The following is a 21,823-nucleotide window of genomic DNA, read 5'->3' on the forward strand; positions in this document are numbered from 1 at the left end:
GGACAGCGCAGCGTTTCGAGTTGCTGTAGTTCTGTGACCGATTTTAATCCCATTTTAATCGAAGGATTTAAAGATCCCGTGTTAAAATGGAAGCTTACGTTTCTTCCTGGAACAGAATATTTTAAGAAATCAGTGAAAAGCAAATCTGCGCTTGTATTACCAGCCGTTGTATTATAAGTCCATTTTGCTCCAATAATTTGTTCGGTTATGAAAGGCTGAAGTTACATAGGCCTCATCTTATTTTTTTTTTTCATTCTACTATTAAATCCAGTCAGATTTAATCAGTGGAGGTTAATTTGTATCAAAACTGGAATCTCACATTGTGCGCCTGTTGAAGAGCTAATTACGATGCATTATGATTAGGAGTTAGTTGTCCTTAACATTTATAATAACCTTCTTCAAACAAATTCCAAGCAATTCTCCAATAGTGAGGTGTGCAGCAATTTTCTCTCACTTACAAGTTGTAGGTATATTTAAACAGTGCCAAGACAGCATAGCTAGCAATATTAGAGGCTTGTTAACATTTGGCATTATCTCTTAAGGTTTGTTTCACAATAGAGTGCCTGCCTCTCCCAAAATTCCAGCACAAGTATTCAAGTTTTACAACATAATTATCTATAATTATATAGAATAGGATGTTTTTCTGATTACTTGACCGAGACTGGCTTTAGTGGTTTTTTTGGTTTGTTTTCTGGGGCTGAGGGTGGTGGGGGTGTTGTTACAATTTTATCTTTCTGTCTTCAGAAAGTTGTCTTTTACCTGATACATCACATACTGACACGCTTTAGATTTTTAAGTTATTAAAATTGCAGGTTGAGGGTTGCTTGCAGCTAAGCTCAGAGATAAAAGTACTGTGTTTTCACAGAACTGAATTTAGAATCATCACACACACCTCCACGCCATTTCTATGTTTGAGAAAGAGCATTTCCAAGAACAGTCAGATTTGAGACTACTAAAGATAAATATAATTCTTCACTGTCAGTCATGCTCAGTGGGTCCACCTCTTGGTAATATGACAACCACTGTAGGTCACTTTTTAGCAGAAGTTGTAGCTTAGAAGTAAAAACTTAATCCTTTAAAAATCTTCTTTCTAAAAGCAGCTTCTATTTTCATATTAGAGAATACAGTGCACTTATAAGTGTATTTAGGTAGATGTAAGGTATGCCATATCTGGATAGGAAAAAAAATAATGAAAAATGTCTAGAGTGCACTCTGCAGAATTCTGTAGATTCATTACTCCAGAAATTACTCCATTCATTACTCCAGAAATATTTGAGCAGTGGCTTCAGAATATTGCATTTTAATGTGGAAATGTTAAGATAGCTCCTTCAAACAGATTCTCTGTACAATAGTCAGTGCTCTTTTTTTGCTCTTATATGGTAATACTGAGACTGATATTCAAAATACTGGAGTGGGGGGAATTAAATTTGCCATTTTAATTTTTAAATTTCTACTTACTGTAGTGAAATGCTGCTACTCACTGAGCAAAAATAATTATTAGTAGAAATATAAATACTATTTTAATAATTTTTAATTGATCTCTTTGAAATTCTTCTGTTACTTTGGCAGATATGTCATCAAATAATAGCAAGTAATGTATGATAAGAACTGGTTTCAGGGGTTTTTAGAACTTGGTTTTGCACCCTGAGGTTTTTCTTCTGCATAGCTTTAAAAATGCTGCCAGTTTCTAAAATGACAGTCAAAACTGCCTGCACAAGTACTGCAGCGTTTACTGGGGAGACATATGTAGGAGTAGGAATGACTTTTTTTTTTAAAAATGAATCTGTATTTTCTTCCTTGCCTCAGTAACCAATTTACATATTATCAGAAGAGAGTGGTTTATAGAAATCTGTGCGTTGCTTACTTGGTGGTTGATTGTTTTGGGGTTTGGTTTATTTTTTAAGTAGAAAAGCATTTCAGTTATTCTCAAAATAATAAAAATGAATCTTTCTTTTTTAGCCTCTTCTGAAGCAGTCACCCTGGAGCAATCAGAGCAGCGGCTGGAGCACAGGAAATATATCCTGGGGAGGAATGCATGGCAGAGACCATCGTAGAACTGGAACCATGGGAATTCCAGGAACTATGAACCAGATCTCTCCTTTGAAGAAGCCCTTTTCTGGTAATGTCATAGCTCCTCCTAAATTTACTCGCTCCACTCCATCACTGACACCAAAATCGTGGATTGAAGATAATGTTTTCCGAACTGACACCAACAGTAATACTCTCCTTCCTTTGCAGGTAAGGATGGTATACCTGGTGTGTTAATAGTCTTCCATAGCGTTTTTACTTCACTAATTTTAAACGAGAATTAAACAGTGGTTGCAGCCCTGATACTTGGTTTAAAAAATGTGTTTCTGTATTATTTTTAGTCTTAAATTGCAATCAATCCCCACATGTTAAGTGTTTTCAGCAATATACGATTCTCACAGTTGAATAAGAATATTGATTGTCAAGGAAGACACAAAGTGCAGGCACTGATGAGGCAATGAAGCATAGTATGTTTAATCCAGCAAGTATTTTCTGCCTATGGTAATGCTTATATCCTTATAAATCCCTTCAAACCTCAGGGGTTTTTTTGTTTGCTTGTCCTTCTACTTAGGTTTTCTTACTTTTGTAGATGGTTCCCAAGTCTTTGTCATGTTTGTCTTTTACTGGTATTCTAGGCTGACGTTTCTGTGTCAGCTTTTTCTTCCACATTGTAGCACCTTCTGTGTTTTGTTTTGTCTGGATGCCCTGTGATTTACAGGTGTTAAATGGAAAGATGTGTCTTAGAACTAAAGATCTGGATTCACCTCCTGAATTTTGCCAGTGACATATTATGTGACTTTAAGTAAGTCACTTACCTCCAGCCTCAGTAATCTCTTGGTAAAATGCTATTTTTCCCCATTCTTACCTATATTAATTTAGTCATTCCTTCTCAGCAGAGACCTTTCATTTGTCATGATTGTGACTGCATTTGAGCTGCATTTGCATAAATGGCAATCTAATGCTTATGTAGATGTAGTAGTGGCAAAATGGTGTTCCTTGGAACCAGATTTCCCACCAGAGTTCTGTTTTCTCATACCATTTTTCTGCTGAATTTGGCACAGGAGACGATGTCCTGAGTATCCAGGTGTGCTCTGATACTTGCGTTTCTGAAGCTTACCTGATTTTTTGATATGCTGAAGTTTATACATTTGGACCTGAAAATGTACTGTTCAGTGTCAAGACAGGTTCTCTTAAGTAGCCTTGCTATCCGGAATATAGTAGTTGAATGATCTTTGTGGGTAGAAGGGTGGGGGGAGGAAATGCAGTATTCTTCAGGAATTGTGTTTTATTAAGGGAAATTGACTACAGGTAGGTAATGCTTTGCGGTGCAGAGCAGCAAAAATAGCAGAAAGTAAATACTGAAGTCCGTCCCAAAGATGCTAATGTAGGGAACATATTTAAAAATATTAATGCCATCATACATTGAAAGTGCTGTGACATATATACTGGAATTCATATGCAGCTAAGCACAGGCTGTGAAAATGCCAGTATGCCTTGCAAATCCATATGACCAATACTTTGAACTTTCAGAAGCTTCTATAGTACTTGTCAAACGTAGATGAACTCATTTTACTCTAAACAAATGTCTTGTGCATTTAGGTTATCGTCTAAATAATTTCTATGTAATAGGGTGGGAAAGAAATCCTTGTGATTTAATTTTATAATACCTTAATGTTGCTGTGTAAGGGTTGGGGGATTTTTTTAAAGGATAATGTCAAAGTGAGAAGTTGGACATTCTAAATTGTTGGCCACACCTATGAGCACCATACCCTCCAATTAAATAGGTGTGTTTGGCTATATTTAAGCTGTTGATCTGTCTGTGCTTAAATCTCCCTGACGTGTATAAAGTCATAGCTGCAGAACACAGTAAAAATAAACCACTTTGAAGAGTTGCAATGTTATCTACTTCTATTGTGGAAACACTGTATGTTTCCATCAATTGCTTTGCTACACTGAAAGCGTGTTCTTATTTTTCAGTTAGTACACTATTGTTATATGATTAATTCCTTGTGATGACTATTACATTTTGCAAGTCATAATGAAAAAGTTAAATAGAGCTTGGAGCTCTTGCTGATTTGCACTGTACTTGTCTCCTTCCATAAAAGGCTGTTGTATTTAGATTGAGGATTCTTAAAGATACATTTTCAATTTCAGAAGATACTAAAAAATATAGTCCTAAATAATTTTTGTGCTGTTTGGAAAGTCTAGCACAAAAGCATCTGTGTTTGTGTGTAGAAGTTACCTATCTCTTCCAAGCTTCTACAGAGCAAACACAGCATGCATGTTGGATACATACTGCATCATTCACCGTTTTGCGGAATACCTTTTTCTTTGGACTAACTGCAGTGATAATTTTTTAGGGGAGGGGACAAAGCACCTCTCTTCCAAACTTTAAAAATTAGCAATTTAACAACAGCTTAGAAAAACCAGTGCACTCAGGGACTTCATGCAGAACTTTAACATTCAGCTACCATTTTTTAAAAAACGCTGTATATTTTTTCAAAGTCCAGATAGCATTCAGCATGTCAGCTACTCATCCATTTTCTGAAAAAGCATGTACCTCATGCAAGCAAGATATACCACAGGGGGAAATGTATGCAAATTCAAAGCTTTGCCCTTCCATCAAGTGTCTTTATTCTTTGGTGTTTGCATTGCTGGGTAGGCTCCGGAATAGAACTGGCATCAGTTCTGATGAAAAAAAAAAAAGACATTTCTTGACATTAAACTAATAGACCAGTGACAATGAATGTCTTTACTGATAACTGAGTAAACTATTATGAGTATTGCTTGGAGGGATGAAAGCCAATTTTCTGTACTTCTTAATAAAAACTGAAACATATCCCATATGAAGTTGAATTCACAGTGGCCACATTAGTTGCAGCAAAGCTGCTTTTGCTTACAGAAGTTTCAAAAGACATCTCTAAGGATTTTTTAAAAGTTCAGCAGTTTTATTTGGTTTTATGTAAGAATAATTAAACCTTATGCCAACACTGATTTAAATGTGAGCAAATTAAGCATATCTCACTGTTACAAGCTTTTCTGCCTTTCTCAGGATTTTAAGATAATACAAACTGCATCAAATACAGCTCTTCCACAGACATAAAACCTGTAGGTGTAATTTTGTCGAAGTTCAGCTGTACTGCTTTCACCATGGCAGGTACTTCATATAGGGAAGGGTTGCTTGCCTTGCACTTGAATCATTAAAAGAACAGTTAGAAATCTTATCAGGTATTGGTACCATACAACTTAAGCATTTAATTGAGGGGCCTATTTCTCTCTCCTTAGAGAGAATCTAGGTTCCTTATTTAGATAATCTAATTCTCTAGAAGAACATACCTGGCACCACTGACCTTACACAGCCCCTGGGATTCCACTTTAGACACTTATGTTGCCTTTCAGGCAGTCGGATAATACAAATATTCTTATATTCCCTGACCTAAAGTACCAAAAAAGCCCTGATTATAGAGTACAAAGCTGAAAATATATTTCTAAACTTTTATGCAAGTGTTTTTCCCCAAAAAACATGCTACAGGTGTATCTGCGGGCAAAACCCAAGGACAGAGATCAGTGCTTTGTATATCCACTTTTTTGATTTGCATGCCATGTATGAGAAAATAATTTAACTCTTTCTAAACTTTTTACCTTTTTTCAGAATTGCAGTTTCTGCTAACTCTATTTTGATTGAAGGCTTAGTTTTTCTTACCATCTTGCAAATAATCTTAGTAAAACCTGTTAAAATGTTTAATACTACATGAGTGTTCAACTATTTTCATTCTAGTAAAAACACTGCATTCTGTGAACATGAATTTAATTTCTGTCTCTTTGGAATTGAGGAAATATGTAGTGTGTCTGGGTGGTTTTCACCTTGATTTGTCCTTCCTGTTTGTTCAGACAAACAGTGTGTAATGTTTATGGTCCTAAAAAGCTGAGAGTTCTTATTCTGTGTTTTAACATAGCTGTCCAGCTGAGGATTGGTATGGGAAGGTAGCATCTTGCAAAAATGCAGATTCTTCTTTTTTCTATTTCTTTTTGAAATGTGCTCAAGTTTTCAAAGAAAGCAAATCACATGAAAAGCAAAACAAGGTTTAAGGTTGCATGTCACACAACAGGTGTTAGTTTTAGATATTTAATTTAAGCTGCTGTCATATTCTGCTTCAAAATCACTTCAATTTGGAGAATTTCCAATTTTCAATGTGACAGTTTTAGTATAGTTTAATGCATCCAAACATTTGCAATGGCTAATCTAGATGTTGCACATACCAGTGAATATTAGGTGAAGAGCAAGTTGTTAATGTTGGGTTCTTAATGCCATGTTTAGACTCATAAATGTATGGCCCATTTTTTCAAAAGTACTGAGTGTTTGGCAGCTGCCGTTGAACTTGAAGCCATTGAGATTAACTAGCAGCAAAGTTTTCTTAATCTTCAGAGTAATATAATTGTCCAAACATTGATCTATAAGCCAAGCCTTTACCAGTTTTTTTTTGTTTTTACTGAGGCTATGCTGGAACAGAACAGTTTTCAGGGTTTTTAATGCAGTGGATAGATTGCCTGGGACTAATTAAAATAACACACACAGCCTGGTATTTGTGCTTGAGGATCATACTGGGGCTATCTCTAATTGGGGGAAGCAATCTGTGGCTGTGCTTTTAACTTCAGGATCACAACCTTTGAATAAATGGTATCAGGAGCTGCACTGATTAACCATTCAAAGGGATCAATTAGTGGGAAATTTGTAGGTATTACCATGCAAATGTTTTTATGACTTCATATGACATAAGAATTTTCTCCTGTGATTTAAATTTGCTTCAGTTACACAACTCATTCTGTCAATGCAATACAAAATCAGAGGAAAATTCAACAAAATATATAACAGCCATGATAGTATAGCAGTGATATATGTGTTGAGCAGTTTATCTCGCCTTGTTTTCTGAGTTCAAATTAATGTGTTCTTGCCTGAGATCCATCCAAAAGTACATTTTCTATATGTGCTGATGTATTTGCATTTAGAGAACTCAAGACTGTATAGATGTTTCTAGATGTGGGGCAGAGGTGTGAGAAACCCAGAACTTGAATAACAACTTCCCTTTCAAATGTCTAAATGTCCCTTTAGTTATTTCATTGAAACTACTAAGATACAAATTTTCTAGATTTACCTTGTAAATCAAGATTTCCAAGACTTCAATAATTTTCATAGTCTGGTGTCTGGTTGTTTCCAGGTTATGAATACATATTCTTGAGCTGAAGTTCTCTGGTATTGGGATTTTTTTGTTCATTTTTAAATGCTTATGTAGCTGGGAAGTGGGTGTGTCTTTGCCACAAGACCTGTTCTTGGTGCCTTTTATGCTCAATTTAGTTAGCTTATGTAGCTGATTGTGTCATTTGAACACTTTGTTGTCAGGTTTACTGTTCACAGAGGTCTACAAGGCGTCTTTAGTTCATCTTTACCACTGATGACACTGTGAAAAGTAACCAAGCAGTTTTGTGTATCAGCTTTAAGCCTTCCTCCTTGCTTTTTTGTGGAGCTGAAATTGTAGTTTCAATAGGTTTTTATATTTAGTTTCTCATTTACACTAATTATGGTTTCAACATGGGGCTTATGATTATATATCCTCAATAAAATAAGAATAACTTGAAATTTAGATGTTAGCAGAGATATTTTAGAATATGTATGTGGGAATTGTTATTACTTCTAACACTAACACTGAATACTATATTCAGGTACTTTTTTAAAGTGTGGATACTTTATTGCTAAATCAGCTTTCAGTCACTTTCTAGTCTTAAAACACATTTTTATTCAGGGGTCAGGTTTAAGGTAAAAAAAATGGAACTTGCTAGCACTTCAGTTGGGGAAGCAGTTTTAAAAAGGTTTCTTTAATTTGGCTTTTAACCAAATCAGTTAATTCATCAAGGTCAAAGTTGGAGTCCTTTTTGCAGCCAAGTAAGACCATAATTGAAATGACTATAAACTTTGACAGCTTGCATCTCATGGGGCTACATTTCTTTAGATTATGAAGAAGGCGTGTAAAGATCATTTCTGAAGGATACTATCATTTACAGACTTTAATACCTATGTTAGCATTCTAATTTTTTACTTCAAGTAGTCCCACAAATCAGTAGCTTAAAGCATGTGTCTGAAATTCAAAGATGTCAAACTTTTTAACTATGAAATAGTGTTTGTGATTAAAAATTATCAAAACTATTCACCACTCAGTAGCTTTGGTCCTTGTGTTTGCTTATGATTAAGTGACAGTATATAAGCTTAGAGATATTACTGCAGTTTCTGCAAGGATAATCTTTGCATGAATTGCACAGGTGTGTGTGTGTATGTGTGTGTGTGTGTGTGTATATATATATATACAAAGTCCTAAACAGAATGTGCCATGAAAAGCTATTTTTCATGAGTTTAGTACTGAAACTTGCTCTTCAGAGAAAGCTGCTCTCCTCCCATTCAAGCATATTCAGATGCATGGCTTGGGGACTACTTCCCAAATGCATCCTCTTAGGTGTGCTTGGCATGACATTGTCAAAAGCTCCCTAATACTTGAATTTTGTGGGAAGGATACTTTGTGCTTCTCCTATTCCTAAAATAGCTACTGCTTTTCTGTAAACTTTCTTACGTAGACAGTTTTATACTTAACCAGATTGCTCAGTCTGTAGCTGTGATTCTGATATAGGAAAGGTGGGCCAAGCAGGATTCAAACATTTAGACAGCTAAAAGTAAAAAACTAGTTTGAGAATTTGTAGTGCTTGGGAGAAGTTAACTATCAGCTGTGAGGGAAAAAAGCTATAGCATTATGTTGTTTCATTCCACTGAGATACAGACCTTCTGTCACAACAAAAATTGTTAGCACAGGACTGATGAGCCACAGAGCTGAAGGTATTGAAAAACCCTGAATTCAACCTTGACAATGTGGGAGTCAGGATGATAGAAAACATGTATTAACATACATGCTTAGGTATCAGTGCCTTTGCACTACTGATTATAGTTTCATTATTTCAACATGGTTGATAAGTAGTTATCTTCCAAAACAATCTGGAACTATCTTTAAGGCAACATGGAAATAGTTCTGATTTTTTGGACTACTTCCATGTTGTTTTAAAAGTAGGCCCAGGTTGTTTTAGAAGACAACTGCTAATCAGTTGTGTTGAAATAATGAAACTAAAGCTAATCCTAATTCTTGGAACTGTTTCCACGTGCATGGAGATCTGGAACAGTTGTGTTCTGTGGTAGTGCTTTTTGTGCTTGTCCCAAAAATTTACCAAAACCATAATGGAAGTTTCCTGATTTAGCAGTGCCTGCTGCAGTGGAATTGTTCTGTTTCAACAGACGTTTCTAGAAAATACTGGCTGGTGTGTGACCTACATTACCAAAATACTTTTTAAGTTCTGCTTTGAAATTAAAGCTTTCTATTAGCATAGATGATAATTGTTCTCTTGAAAGATATGATATACATATTTGGGGAGCTCAAAGCAATGTTGTAGCATTATAAAGCCCAGCTGCACAAAAGTTTAAAATGAACCTTGTACCCAAATAATTACTTACTCCTTTAGAGACAGTTAAATTTCAGAAAATGTTGCTTTATAGCATGCAATTCATCGGTGTCATTTGGAATAAAGATTAAAATATTGAAGCACTGATTACCAAGATACTATCCAAACTCAAGAGTGGGTAGTGTGATGTGTGGGTGGTTGGATAGAAGGATGCAATTCCTGTATTTAAATCCTGCTGTACTTCAGTGTATTCACAACATTTTGATATTGTGTGGTGTCTGCCCGTTGTATATTTCCACTGCCCAAAACAAAATAATACAGTTCAAGGAAGCAAACCACAAGCTTTCTAAAAAGGATGTGAAAAGGATGGGAAAAGCTTATTATTCCTTCTGCTTCTAGTGGGGCAAGACCTCTTGACACAGAACTTTGAAAATAGAATGATGCAAGGACAAAGTTAGAATCTTTGCACTATAACATCCAGTAGAGCAGTTACAAATAAATTGCAAGCACATGTTCCTTGTTTTACTTTTCCATTTCTCCATAAGATCTAGGACCAGGTAGCCCAGTTTTGGGAATGAACCATGGCTGAGACTTTTCTTACGAGCTCCTGCTCTGCAGAGTGTCATTAAGTCTGTAATAATGTCTATTTCCCAGACAGTCATGTGTTACCTCATATATAGCACTGTTCAAAAAAAAGACATAAAAAAATCTGTAATGAGCCTGTTAAAGATAGAACACCATATACAGTTCAGTCTGTTTTTTACCAATATTAGTTCTGTTCCTTTATCAGTTATAAAGGTAGCTACAGAACATGTTTTGTCTTTACTCAGTATTGGTTTTTGCAAGAGCATTGACTAGCTACCAACTTGTGCCATAAGCTGAATTTAAGACTTCATTAACAGTCCTGATGAGATACCTTCTGAATGCTAGGGAACAGATCCATCTTGGTCACTGCTCATACCTTCTATAGAAAGAAAATTTGCTGTTGTAAGCAGGTTCTTTTCATTGTGCTATTAAGAGACAAACCTGTAAGGGCATGGAAGCAGATTAGTCACTTCAGTTTCATTTGGTGGTTCTAAGGGCAATTAAACCGAATAAAAGCCAGCCAGTCCCAAAATAAAGGTTCCTGTGAACTAAAATATTGCTGATGACTTGCTGGCACTCAAACCAGGTTGACGATTGCCTCATGAAGTGTCAGTGGCATTTGGTCTGGGATGTGGCAGGAGACAAGAGAAACCTACTTTTAGAATTTACCATTAAAATTGTCTGAGGGCTTCCAGAAATATTAATTTGATCAGATACTTTATCTTCTAATAGATTTCTTACCCATCAAGAGCCCATTACTGTTTATAGTTGTTTGCGATAAAGAGAAGGGGGTGAAAAAAGGATTCTCCCTCTTCATCCCGACATTAACTAAACTTTTTAAGAGATGAAAGTGAAACTCCGGTTTCATCATGGCAAAGCTGATCATAAGTCATAGTGTGTGATTCACAGAAAACTTCTGCTCCAAAGCTTGCTTTTTTACTCCTCCAATGTGAAGAATACCTGTTTGCTGAGGGACATAGTTTGAAATGAGTCAATGGTTCTGCTGAACTGTCATGGAAAGGCAGTGAGTGTGGGTCATATACCTTCTTCTGTCCCTATTATATACATACTAAGTAGGTGGCTGCATGTTCAGGGAGTTTCACCAGTCCTGGGATGTATATGATGCATTTCATCCTACTCTGCTGAATTACTATAGTGAAGACAGAATACAACAGTAAAAATGAGGCACAATTACAGGATTTAAGTGCAGTACAGTCTAGCCAGAAGCCTTGAAGGTAGAAGAGATTGTAGTTTTACACAAACTCTTTCCACTTTCTGAAAGGTATCCCAGAAAGACCAAAGAATTTAGAAGTAATTTTTTTTCTGTGTCTGTAACTTGGGCGTATTGGAAAGCATGGGGGAAAATGGCTTGGATAAAGCGCAATCAGTGAAAACATTTTTAGTTCATTGCAGTAACTTTTATTAATGTCAGTGAAAGTATTTATAAAGGCAGTATGGTAACTTCTTAATAAGCATGTGTAAAAGAAATTGTCCTCTACAAGGCTGATAATCTGTTAGTGAGATTTGTGACATTTCCTTTTCATAGTTTAGCTTTAATTTTCTACCCTTATAACCATTAAGTGCTGACCATTTGTGACTCAAGTCTTTGTATGCAAAGGCCCTGAGGCCAGCAAGTGCAGCCTCAGCAGGGGCTGGTGGCCCATGCCGGGCACTTCACCAAGCAACAAGAAAGTGCTCTCTTTTATGTGAAGTGACTGTCCTTGTCCTGTAGTTCCCCACCTTCCTCACTATTTTGCTTGTGCATGGAATGAAATTGAACTCTTACAGCCATTAGTCTCCTTCATTAATCAGCCTAATGCATAACTGCGCTGTGGATCACTAGAACTGATCCAAGCAGTTCTGAAGGAAACAGGCAATCACTGGCTGTCAGATGCATACACAGTATTTGTTCACACTGCATCACACGGAGTTCTTCACACTGCATCTCTAATTGTATAGTTGGATGCTGCTAAAATTACAGTTAATAAAATCAGATCTTACTCTGTATCACTGTCCATCTCCAGAATGTCTGGGTGGGCAGCTGTTAGAAGGAACCTGTGTTTTCCTTTGAAGTTTTTTGTTAAAAACTGAAGAATTTGTATTCCAATACTAAGGCTTTTGTTCTCTTTTAGGATCGAAATAGAATGTATGACAGTCTGAATATGCACTCTTTGGAAAACTCCCTTATTGACATTATGAGAGCAGAGCATGATCCACTTAAAGGTATGTTATTATGTTAAGTAAAAAAAAAAAAGGGTCATCCATTCTGCATATCTGAATTAATACTGGTTGTTAATTTAGATTCTAGGTTCATATTAAAATGGCAGATGAACTATTTTCTCAGTGAAATGAACAGTCAATCTTAGGCTGTCTTTTACTGAAAACACTGTTTCGCAGTTACTTAAAACAAACCCCTGCCAGTGTTGCCAGTTAATTTTCCCTTTCTCTCTACAGTGGAAGCTGAAAAGGAAACTTAAGTTCATTGATATATTCAGGTTTTCTCCTTTTAAGTATTTTTTCAAATCTACTGGAGGATACTAATGCATCCAAATCTGAAGAAGTCCAGAAGTACAGTTGGCTTTAGAATGCTGGTTCCTCTTAGAGTCCTGAACTCTATTAAATCATTTATCCACAGTAGTAAGCATATAGCTAGCATATGTGGGCTTCCATTTTAACTCTTCTTTTCACTGTACATTAACTCACTCTTGTGAATTCTGTTCTTCAGTACTTCCTCAGGTAACATTTACTATTGAGTATTGAGTTAGGGAGCCCAAACCATTTCACTTGGACTGGTCAGATGTTACATCATTTGTGGTGTTCTAATTAGACTAATACAATCTAATTTTGAAATATCTAAGACTTCAGGGTTGCTTTGTAATAATTAAATCTCTGTATTGAAGCAATTGAAAAAATAAAACAAGCAAATTTTTTTGCAGCATTATTTACTCCTGTCCATTCTCCTTTTCTGGAGGCTCCTGTACTTACTATATATCACATTACCACAGAGTGGCCTGTTGTTCTCCTGATGCGAAGGATACCTTGCTTGTCTTCTCATGATTCTCTTAAGATCTGTGTAATCAGTTGGAAGACCTGTAGCAGTCAGATAGCATTTAATGGTATTTTAAGATTTAAAATAGTTAGACAAAAGTTCGGGGTTATTTCCCAAGCTGAAAATCTCTACAAAGCATCTGTAAGTATGTAGCATTTTCTTAAACCATTATTCTTCTTTGACTTTAAAGTAATTGGAAGCTGAGATTAAATTTTCTTAGGTGTTTTTAAATCTGATCCCTTATTTCTTACTGCCTAGAGAGAATTAATTCCATTTTAGCAATTTTTTAAAGTCCATTATTAAATTCAGTTTCTGTCTATTTCTGCATGTTTGCAGACCATTATTAAGTAACACAAAAGGTTTGAAACCAGTGAAGGGCTAGCCCAGTGGTAACTGCCACATGCTGAAAGCATGCATATCTCTTCAAAGATGAGGTGACCAGGTGCATCATCCCTGTTACAGAGCAGTCTTGCTTCTATTTGCCACACTCAGGTGGTGACTACTTCTTTCCTTGTCTGAAAGCTACTGTTAGGCATAATGCCAGAGAATGCAGTTCTTCTAGTGCAATATACTGCCATTGGCACCTCTCACATTCCTGAAGATGAAAACCAGTCTGTTCCTTCTTTCTGTACATGCTGACATGACAAATGGAATTGGTTGCTCGGTTCCCTCTGCCATCTCAGTGTTTTAATTTTGGCTCTGTAATGCAGAAGAGATTTCAGAGGCACAGTGAGCACAGAAAATACTAATTTTTATTTTTATTCATCTCTTTGCATTTCGTTATTTTACAATAGATGAAAATTATGTATTTCCAATAATAATTTTCCAAGGAGAGTAAGGCAAGACAAAGCTTTAGGACTTGAAAGTTAATTTGGTTCATACATAGATACCATGAAAAACTCAGTTTCCATCTGTGCTTTCTAGGGACATGAGAATATGGTGTCAGTCTACAGTTAAGAGATTTTTTTTTTTTTAACAGTTAAGTAGTCATGTTCTTGCAGTGAAAATTCTGCTAAGTTTTATGTTTGAACTAAAACAGATGGAAGCCACAGATAGTGATGAACTCAAAGGAAACTCATTTTTCTGTTCGAGTGCCAGAGAACAATGCACATGCCAGCTGAATTTAAATAGAGTAATTGTGTGCTGCTGTTTAAGTTGATGGATAAGATATTTTTTCTCCTTGGATATGATTTCAGCTGAAACAGCTATGTCATTAACAATAAGGCACAAGAAGTGTTCCTTACAGACTGAAAATGGGAGGAAGAGACCTTTTTGTATATCAGCCTTTTAGTTCTTCTCTACTGTCTTCTGTTTTTTTTTCACCATTAATTGGCATTTCTGTGATTTCTGAGCAACTTCTTTTTTTCTCTTCTCTGCCAACCATGAAACTTTAATTTGGTTATATCAGTCTCTGTGACTTTTCACCACAGAAAATCTAACATTTACTTAAAACTCCATCATATTTGCTTGCAGAATGCACAGGATTATGATTATTATTACTATTGTTGTTGTTGTTGTTTTTATTTTGCTCTTATTAATATATAACATATTTTGTTGTAACCAAAGAGTATTTTGTAACTAGAGAGTATTTTTATGACAAGTTTTTCAAGTAAATCTGAGCACACTAAAACAATGCATCATTTATATCTGATCACAGCAGTAAAATGCAAGTCTTCGGAATTTTAAGCACATGTTTCAGATTTAGGTGCTTACAATATCTGGAGTATGACTAAGCATCTTGTCTCAAATTTTGCACAATGCAGAACAGATAGTCTGTGTACTAGCTCTTAGCTTTGAGTTTTGCATGTCAAGATCCATTTTAGGAGCAAGTCAAATTTCACCATTTTTTCTTTTATGAACTTGAAAAAAAGAATTATTTCAAATACTATTGACTGAAAGCTAAGTTTATGCCTTCCAGAAAATTGTTTATAGATGACTAGTTTTGGCTTCACTTAGGCAAGCTTTGTCATTACAACACACATGATCAAAAGAAAAGTAATTTTTAGCTTTCTATAAGGTATTTTCAAGGTAGGGTAATAGAGGGAAGATGTTTGACTTCACTAGTCATTGCAGCAGAAATACTGATCATATTAAAACTAATCTTTCCCATGCAGCTTTCTTGAAACACATTTCATAACAAGACCTTAAGTAATGTTCAAGATTATCTCATCCATTCAATTCCAGTGAAATAAAAACTGAAGTTAAATTAATTCATTTTTATATCATTGTTCTTAAATACCCTTTTTTTTCTTCTAATAGTTCTTAAAACAATTGAGAGAAGAATTGAAACTGATAGCCTGATACATATAGGTATTGCTAGTATAACTCCTCAGACATACCACTTGCATACCTGCTTTTCTTTTTTCCCCTTGTTCTCCCCCAAATATAAATGCATTTTGCTGACAAGAAGCAGGAAAGACAATGCATTTGGGCTGAAATAGATTATGGAGAAAACTTAGAAGCAGTTGTTATATTTTTCTGTGCAATATCTGTTAGTATTGAGGACACTGATTTAATGGAATTCATTACCTACTGTTTTAAATCTTTCTAGTAAAGATTGTGGCACAGAGAACATTGTTTTTCTTTCAAAGACTTTTTTTTTTTTAAATATTATGTGTTATGAAGCTCTAAAATTTAACTCTGCACAGTTTCTTCCTAGAGTAATTCAAATTGTGCCAAGAAAATAATTTCTGAGGCTGGAAAAACAAAGAGGAAAAAATTCTCTCACTAGTCACATAGAAGTGTTTGAAATGTTGCATACACATTGTTTCTTCCTTCTGTCATAGAAACCTTTTCTGATAAAAGGATATATTTAAGACTGAGAGACTGATTTGTCCAAATACATGGACTATCAAACAACCCATTTGGCCTAGTTCTGACTTGCATAATTCATATGCAAGCATTGGAAAATGCAGTCTCTAGGCTTTCTGTAACTAGGTGTTGTCCAAACATGGGTTTGTGCTGTTGTCTTAACTACGCTGATTCCAAAAACTGAAACTGCTGTGATCCTCAGCCATTTACTCTTACTGGGAAAAGCTTGACTTGGAAGCTTTTTCTCTTTTACTCAGGAGATCCCTTGGGAAAAAAAAAGGAGAAGGGGTAAGGAATTTTTGATTCTCAGTCTCTTCTTACAATAAATTAAGACCTTTTTTAAAAAGGTGGGGAGTAGACATGAAGTATCAAACTTGTGAATCTGAGAGTCAGTAATGTTTAAAGTGGTAGTGTTTTAATATATAGGGATTCCTTCAACAGTTCAGTTAAATAGGAATTAAAAGTATGCATTTCTAAAAGTAGATGTGAATTTGCCACTGGAACTGCTAGAATACCACTGAAATGTTTATACAGTTCTAGAATACTGATATTGAAGAAGGATGGGATTAGATAGCATTTGTGCCTTGTTCTTAGTGGTATTTTTTTTTAATACTTCCAACAACATAGTGTGAAAATAGCCAGCTAGAAAGATGTATGTGATGGAGGCAAACTGTTACAAGATGGTGCTCCCATCCTCTGTATTCTACATACTGATATTTTAAGTAAGGTTTAATATGGTAAATGTCCATTTAACTAGAATAGCCTGATAAAAAATGCTGTGGTCTGAGCTCTGTATAAAATGATCTTAAACCCAGTTCCATTTGTGAGATCTTCTGCAGTTACGTATGTCATGAAATTCAGGTGGACAGCCTAGAAAATGGTGCATTTTACTTCAACAGATTAAGCTGAGGAATAAAACCCTAAATTAACATTATAAATAAGTAGCTGTGATTGCTTTTTGAAAAAGTAAGCAAACATTCTATGCTTAAAATATTCTGCAAGTTCGAAGTCCCAAGTAGCAAATACAGGGGTTTCGTTCATGAGAATGCAGTTAATTGTGATTTCATTGAAGTAACCATGTAAATAAAACTTAAAAGTATCAATACAGCAGTGTACTGAATATTGCATTAGTTGTTTTCCTATCTAACATTGAAATCATTCATTATCTGAGTTATCAAATTCATCTCCCCAACAGTGAGATGGGGTTTGGGCTGCAGTGGTGGGCCCAGCTGCCTGCTGCAGTCCTTCCTTCCACTGACTGAGAAGTCCTTCATTTCTTTCAGCTGGGCATTTGTGTTTCAGATGCAGCTTATTTGTGAAGCTATAAAGAGAAAAAAAAAAACCCAAAAGAATGCAAAAGCAGAGTTATAGGCATAGAACTTATTATTTTTAGAAGTATTCCTCCCCAGGTGTTCACACTGGTGAGCTTCCCTCTCCTACTAGGCCTTAAATCTGACTTCTGTTTATGAAATCATCTCAGGGAAAAAAGAACCTATCCTTTGTCTTTCTTGCTAAATAGGAAAAAAGATAAATTCAGACAGGGTGAAAGACTGTCACCACAGACTCAAGAAAGTTGGAGATAATGTCTCACAATTTCTTTTGCTGTTCTTGATAAATACAGCATTCTGAAGTGCAAGGAGCACCTCATATTGTTTCAAGTATTTCTGTAGCAATGTGTATAAACATGATATGACAGTGATCTTCTGAAATTCTTGCTGTTAGACAAATGAGTATTAGCCTTGATAGAGCAAAAACTTAAGAAGTGTAGCAAAGTAACTTCCTATACACCAGGCTGAGCTGTGACAGCTCCCAGAGTGCAATTTGAGGATGCCTTTTTCCTGATTCTTTGCCTATTTTACCAGCATGCATTTCTAGAAGGGCAGAATTTTTATAGTTCCAAGAAACATTGGATATAATTGTAGATTTTCTGTATGACAGAAGAAATATATTAAAACTGGACACTTTTTGAAGTCAAGAAACATATAGACAGAGGCTCCTACAATGATTTTTGTTTAGTATTTTGCCTAAGCCTACTCAAGGATTGTGTTGAAGTTAGAGGAGACAGCAGAGTCCTTCTGGGTGGCATTCATTTGCCCTTCTCCAGGAGCCTGCCTAGCCTTTCAGTGCTTTCAAATTCAACAGCAAATTGTTCTTACCTAATCTGCAGGTGTTCTGATGCCATCCATTCTTACAATAATAAAATCTGTGGGATGACAAGTAGTTCATTGCTGCATAATTATTTTTTTTGCCACAATGCCTATAAAAAGGCTGAACAAAATTTCCTAAATCATCTTAATCTTGTAATTTTGAAGTTTTACATTCCAAAGTTTGGAATGTATATATTTTCAAATTACTTTTGGCAGAAAATTACTGTGTTGGCTTCTTAAAGAAGAGCAAAACCTAAACCCTCTTACTTGCAGATTTATAACAAAAGTAGTTTTTATTTGACCCCAAAGATGTCCCTTGAGACTCAGAACTACTTCAGGAATTTTTTAGTCTTGCTGCTAAGTTCCTTGATTTACCAGCAATAGAGGACAAAACAGAGAATTATAAGAATTGCTAGACAGCCTTAATATATAGCCTGCTGATTTGATTTTCTTTCTTTTTTTCCCCTTGGGGTTTCTTTTTCTTTCAAGCCATCTGCATATATATGACCCTTTAAAAATGTGACTTCTGCATGCCCATTGCTTCCAGACTGGGTTCTTCTTTACACCTCTACAAGCATTCCCATTTCCTTCAAAAGATTTACATGTTCAAGTCACAGTATTAATAATATTCTTCAGATTATAAGCAAGCAAGTATATTTGAACAGCAAGCTAGGTGACAATGCAGATTTTTTCCACATTAAACCACAGTTTTTCCAAACACGGTGTTTATTATAAATGTTTCTCTAGGTCAATGTGCACTGCTGGTATGTTTGCAGTCTCCATAGTAAAAAGGAATTTGTAGTGAACAGACACTTCAGCTGTGCATTTTAAACCATTCATTTAACTACTAAAGTATAGCATGCCACTGGTGTGTAGTAAAATGCAATTATTGAAAAATTCTAATGTCAGGATATAAGCTTTTAATATAATTTTTTTATTCAGTCTAAAAGGCTGAAAATGTTATTTATAGTAGTCTTTAATTCTGTTGAATCTGTAGATAAGCAACTGCTCTAATGTTGCTAGACTTACTGAAAAATATTACATACCAGGTTATATGACATACACCAAGATGCAGTCATAAATCAGTTAGTAAAATTTCCATGCCTTATTTCTTATTAACATGATTTTTTCTTAAATTGATTCAGTAGAGAAGTGCTAAGTTGTAGAAATGCCACTCTGTTAAACAATGTGTATAGTGCAGTTCTTCACAGTCACTGTGAAAGAGAAGACTAAAGCAGTCAGCACTATTTCTGGGTGTCATGAAACAAAAAGTGGCTTTATCCTATTGGAGCTGATCCCAAAGTACACTGCAGATCTTATGACCAGAGAATTAAGGTTAAGAAGTCTGTTCTTGTCAGCTTTAACTTGGGTCAAGGGTATTGTTGTTTAATGTGCTTGGAGTTAAATATTAGCTCTTTATTTCCCTTAGGCAAATTCTAAGCAGTGATTTTTTTCATTATTTTTCTACCACAATAGTTAAAACCTCTGCATTTGTTTTGTTCTTTGCTTTTTGTTTTCTTTTAAGGTCGCTTGAGTTATCCACATCCGGGGACTGACAATCTTCTGATGTTAAATGGTAAGTTATAATCTTGTAACAGTTTCTAATTATCTCTAGCTTAGTTTAAATCTGAGATGTTGGTATAAAATTATACTATTATATTCTGTTACTGAGTTACTTGCCTCCAGTCTTCAACACTGATGGGACTGTTGCCATTTTTTGGAGTTGAATGGCAAGAGCTAATCATGCAACAGCCTTTCATTATATCTAGCTTATTGAAAATCTGAACTGCTCATAATGATGCACTATTCTTTTTTGTTCTCAAGCAAACCAGGGATATGTTTTTCAAAGAGCTCTAAGAAATCTATTATATTGAAACAGGAATTAGAAAACTAAGAAGGCCAGAAACATGTTTTTTCTATATTGGGTAAATACAGAGTGAACTATACACTTTGTGTTACACTCGTGTGAAATAACATTTTATTTTTCTTCGGGTTTTTGGAAGTGGCTTTTGTCAAGCACGTGTCTAACTGTGAAATGTCTGAAGTTAGAGTTCATGTTCATGTTCCTCTCCCAGTAGGTCAGACTTCATGACCATCTGCTACTCAGTGAAGGCATGAACTTTAGCCTTTGTTCAAGGCTAAAGAAGGAAGCACAGCTTAGTAATCTATCTAAGTCAATAATAAATCAGGGGTTCGCACATAAATGTTTTCTGCACTTGGAAAAATTAGACCTATAGTGCCACAGCTTCTTTAGATTAGAAAACATGGAAGCTGTGGTACATGAAGTACACTTTTCTCATTTATTTGATGAGTCTTAACAGTAAAGCCCTTTTAATAAAAAAATGGCCAGAATACATTTGTTGCAGTTTGAAGTTGTGTGGAGGGGGTTTTTTTGTTGTTGTTGGGTTTTGGTGGGGTTTTTTAGTTGCCTTATCCGTTCTGCACAGTCATTTACTCTTGTGCAAACGTAAACATTTGCATATAAATGTAAATTTATATTTACATAATAAAATGTAAACAAATGTTTATTTTCCCCTGCATAATACTGAGTAAATGTTTAAAATTTTAAGGAAATTAAGATTCACCTTTATACCCACTAATGGAAAACACTGCACAATGGCCATTTGAAGTAGATCCTTTGGTATTGAATAGGTAGCTTTAAGATAAATGAGTATCTTGAAAAGAAAAAATAGGTACTTAACTATTGAAATAAAATCTGGTTTTAGCCAGCACTATCTTGGTTCCTCTACAATGAATATCAATGTGCTTGATGTCACAACATTTAAATTTTACTTTCTGTGTTTAACTGCAGCTTTAAGACCTGTTCTGCAAACTGGTTTGTTCAGGTGGTATATGTGTAATTGTCACTATCTGCTGCTGTACAAGGAAGTGGTAGATGAGGCGGTGTGAAGAGAAACTGAAATATTTTAGTGAGATGGTTGTAAGAAATTAATATTTTAATTAATTTAATTTTACTCCAAATGGTGAACCTCTCTTTCCAGCACTTTGCGTGCTAAAAAAGCACATGGGGACTATTGTTACTTTGTGGAATATCTAGGAAAGAAGGGGTTTGTTGTTATCATGGATGCTGGAAAAACACAGTGGTACCAGTCTGTTGTAAGACCTTACCTTATTCTAAGACACAAAGCTAGAACATTCACTGAAGAATATCAAGCTTTTAATGTTGCTGTGGTTTCTCTTGTACTTTGAAAGATAGCACTTAGTGTGACTGCTGTCCTCTTTAAATCTGCAGTATTATTTTCAGCCTTCAGTAAGTGAGATAAAAATAAGTTTGAGTATCTAAAAGGTGCTGCAACACATTTTTTAAAATTTTGCCCTTTAGAATTTAATTCAGAGCCTTGTTGTGTAGACATGGGGTCTCTATCGCATAGCTGGATTCTGATGTAGCTGTTGGTGCAGGCCAGAGCCATCAGGAACACTCTTCAGAGCCCCTTCAGTTGGCATGTCTTAACTGCAGCTTCTTGCGGCTCAAGAACAGAAGTACTGGGGACAGCTTTTGGGAAGCTCCAGCTGCTCAGACTCTGCACAACCTTTCTTTCTTAGCAAGAATTGAGGGACTTCTTCCAAATGTGCAGTGATGAGAATTATGGTTTGAACACCTGTTGATAAACTTGTAGACTTCAATTTCCTTCTCCACTTAAGTGGGTTCAAGGTAACATTTCCCTCTATCCCTGTAACTGGTGTCTTGGAG

At 35.6% G+C, this 21,823-nt stretch overlaps 1 protein-coding gene across 4 annotated transcripts in view; it reads left to right on the forward strand.

Moving 5' to 3' along the window:
• The window catches only part of CPEB2 (cytoplasmic polyadenylation element binding protein 2), a 46,538-nt gene that overhangs the window by 1,865 nt on the left and 22,850 nt on the right, over positions 1-21,823 (forward strand). For 2 of the 4 annotated variants that reach the window (XM_062493393.1, XM_062493395.1), the window contains exons 2-4: positions 1,960-2,238; positions 12,237-12,327; positions 19,637-19,687. In XM_062493393.1, the coding sequence (XP_062349377.1) occupies positions 1,960-2,238; positions 12,237-12,327; positions 19,637-19,687 (421 nt within the window). Of the gene's footprint in view, positions 1-1,959; positions 2,248-12,236; positions 12,328-19,636; positions 19,688-21,823 lie in introns of all 4 variants that reach the window. The other 2 variants (XM_062493394.1, XM_062493396.1) reach the window with 1 other exon arrangement.

The sequence above is a fragment of the Cinclus cinclus genome, chromosome 5 (genome assembly GCF_963662255.1).
Source record: "Cinclus cinclus chromosome 5, bCinCin1.1, whole genome shotgun sequence".
In the NCBI taxonomy this organism is placed as follows: domain Eukaryota; kingdom Metazoa; phylum Chordata; class Aves; order Passeriformes; family Cinclidae; genus Cinclus; species Cinclus cinclus.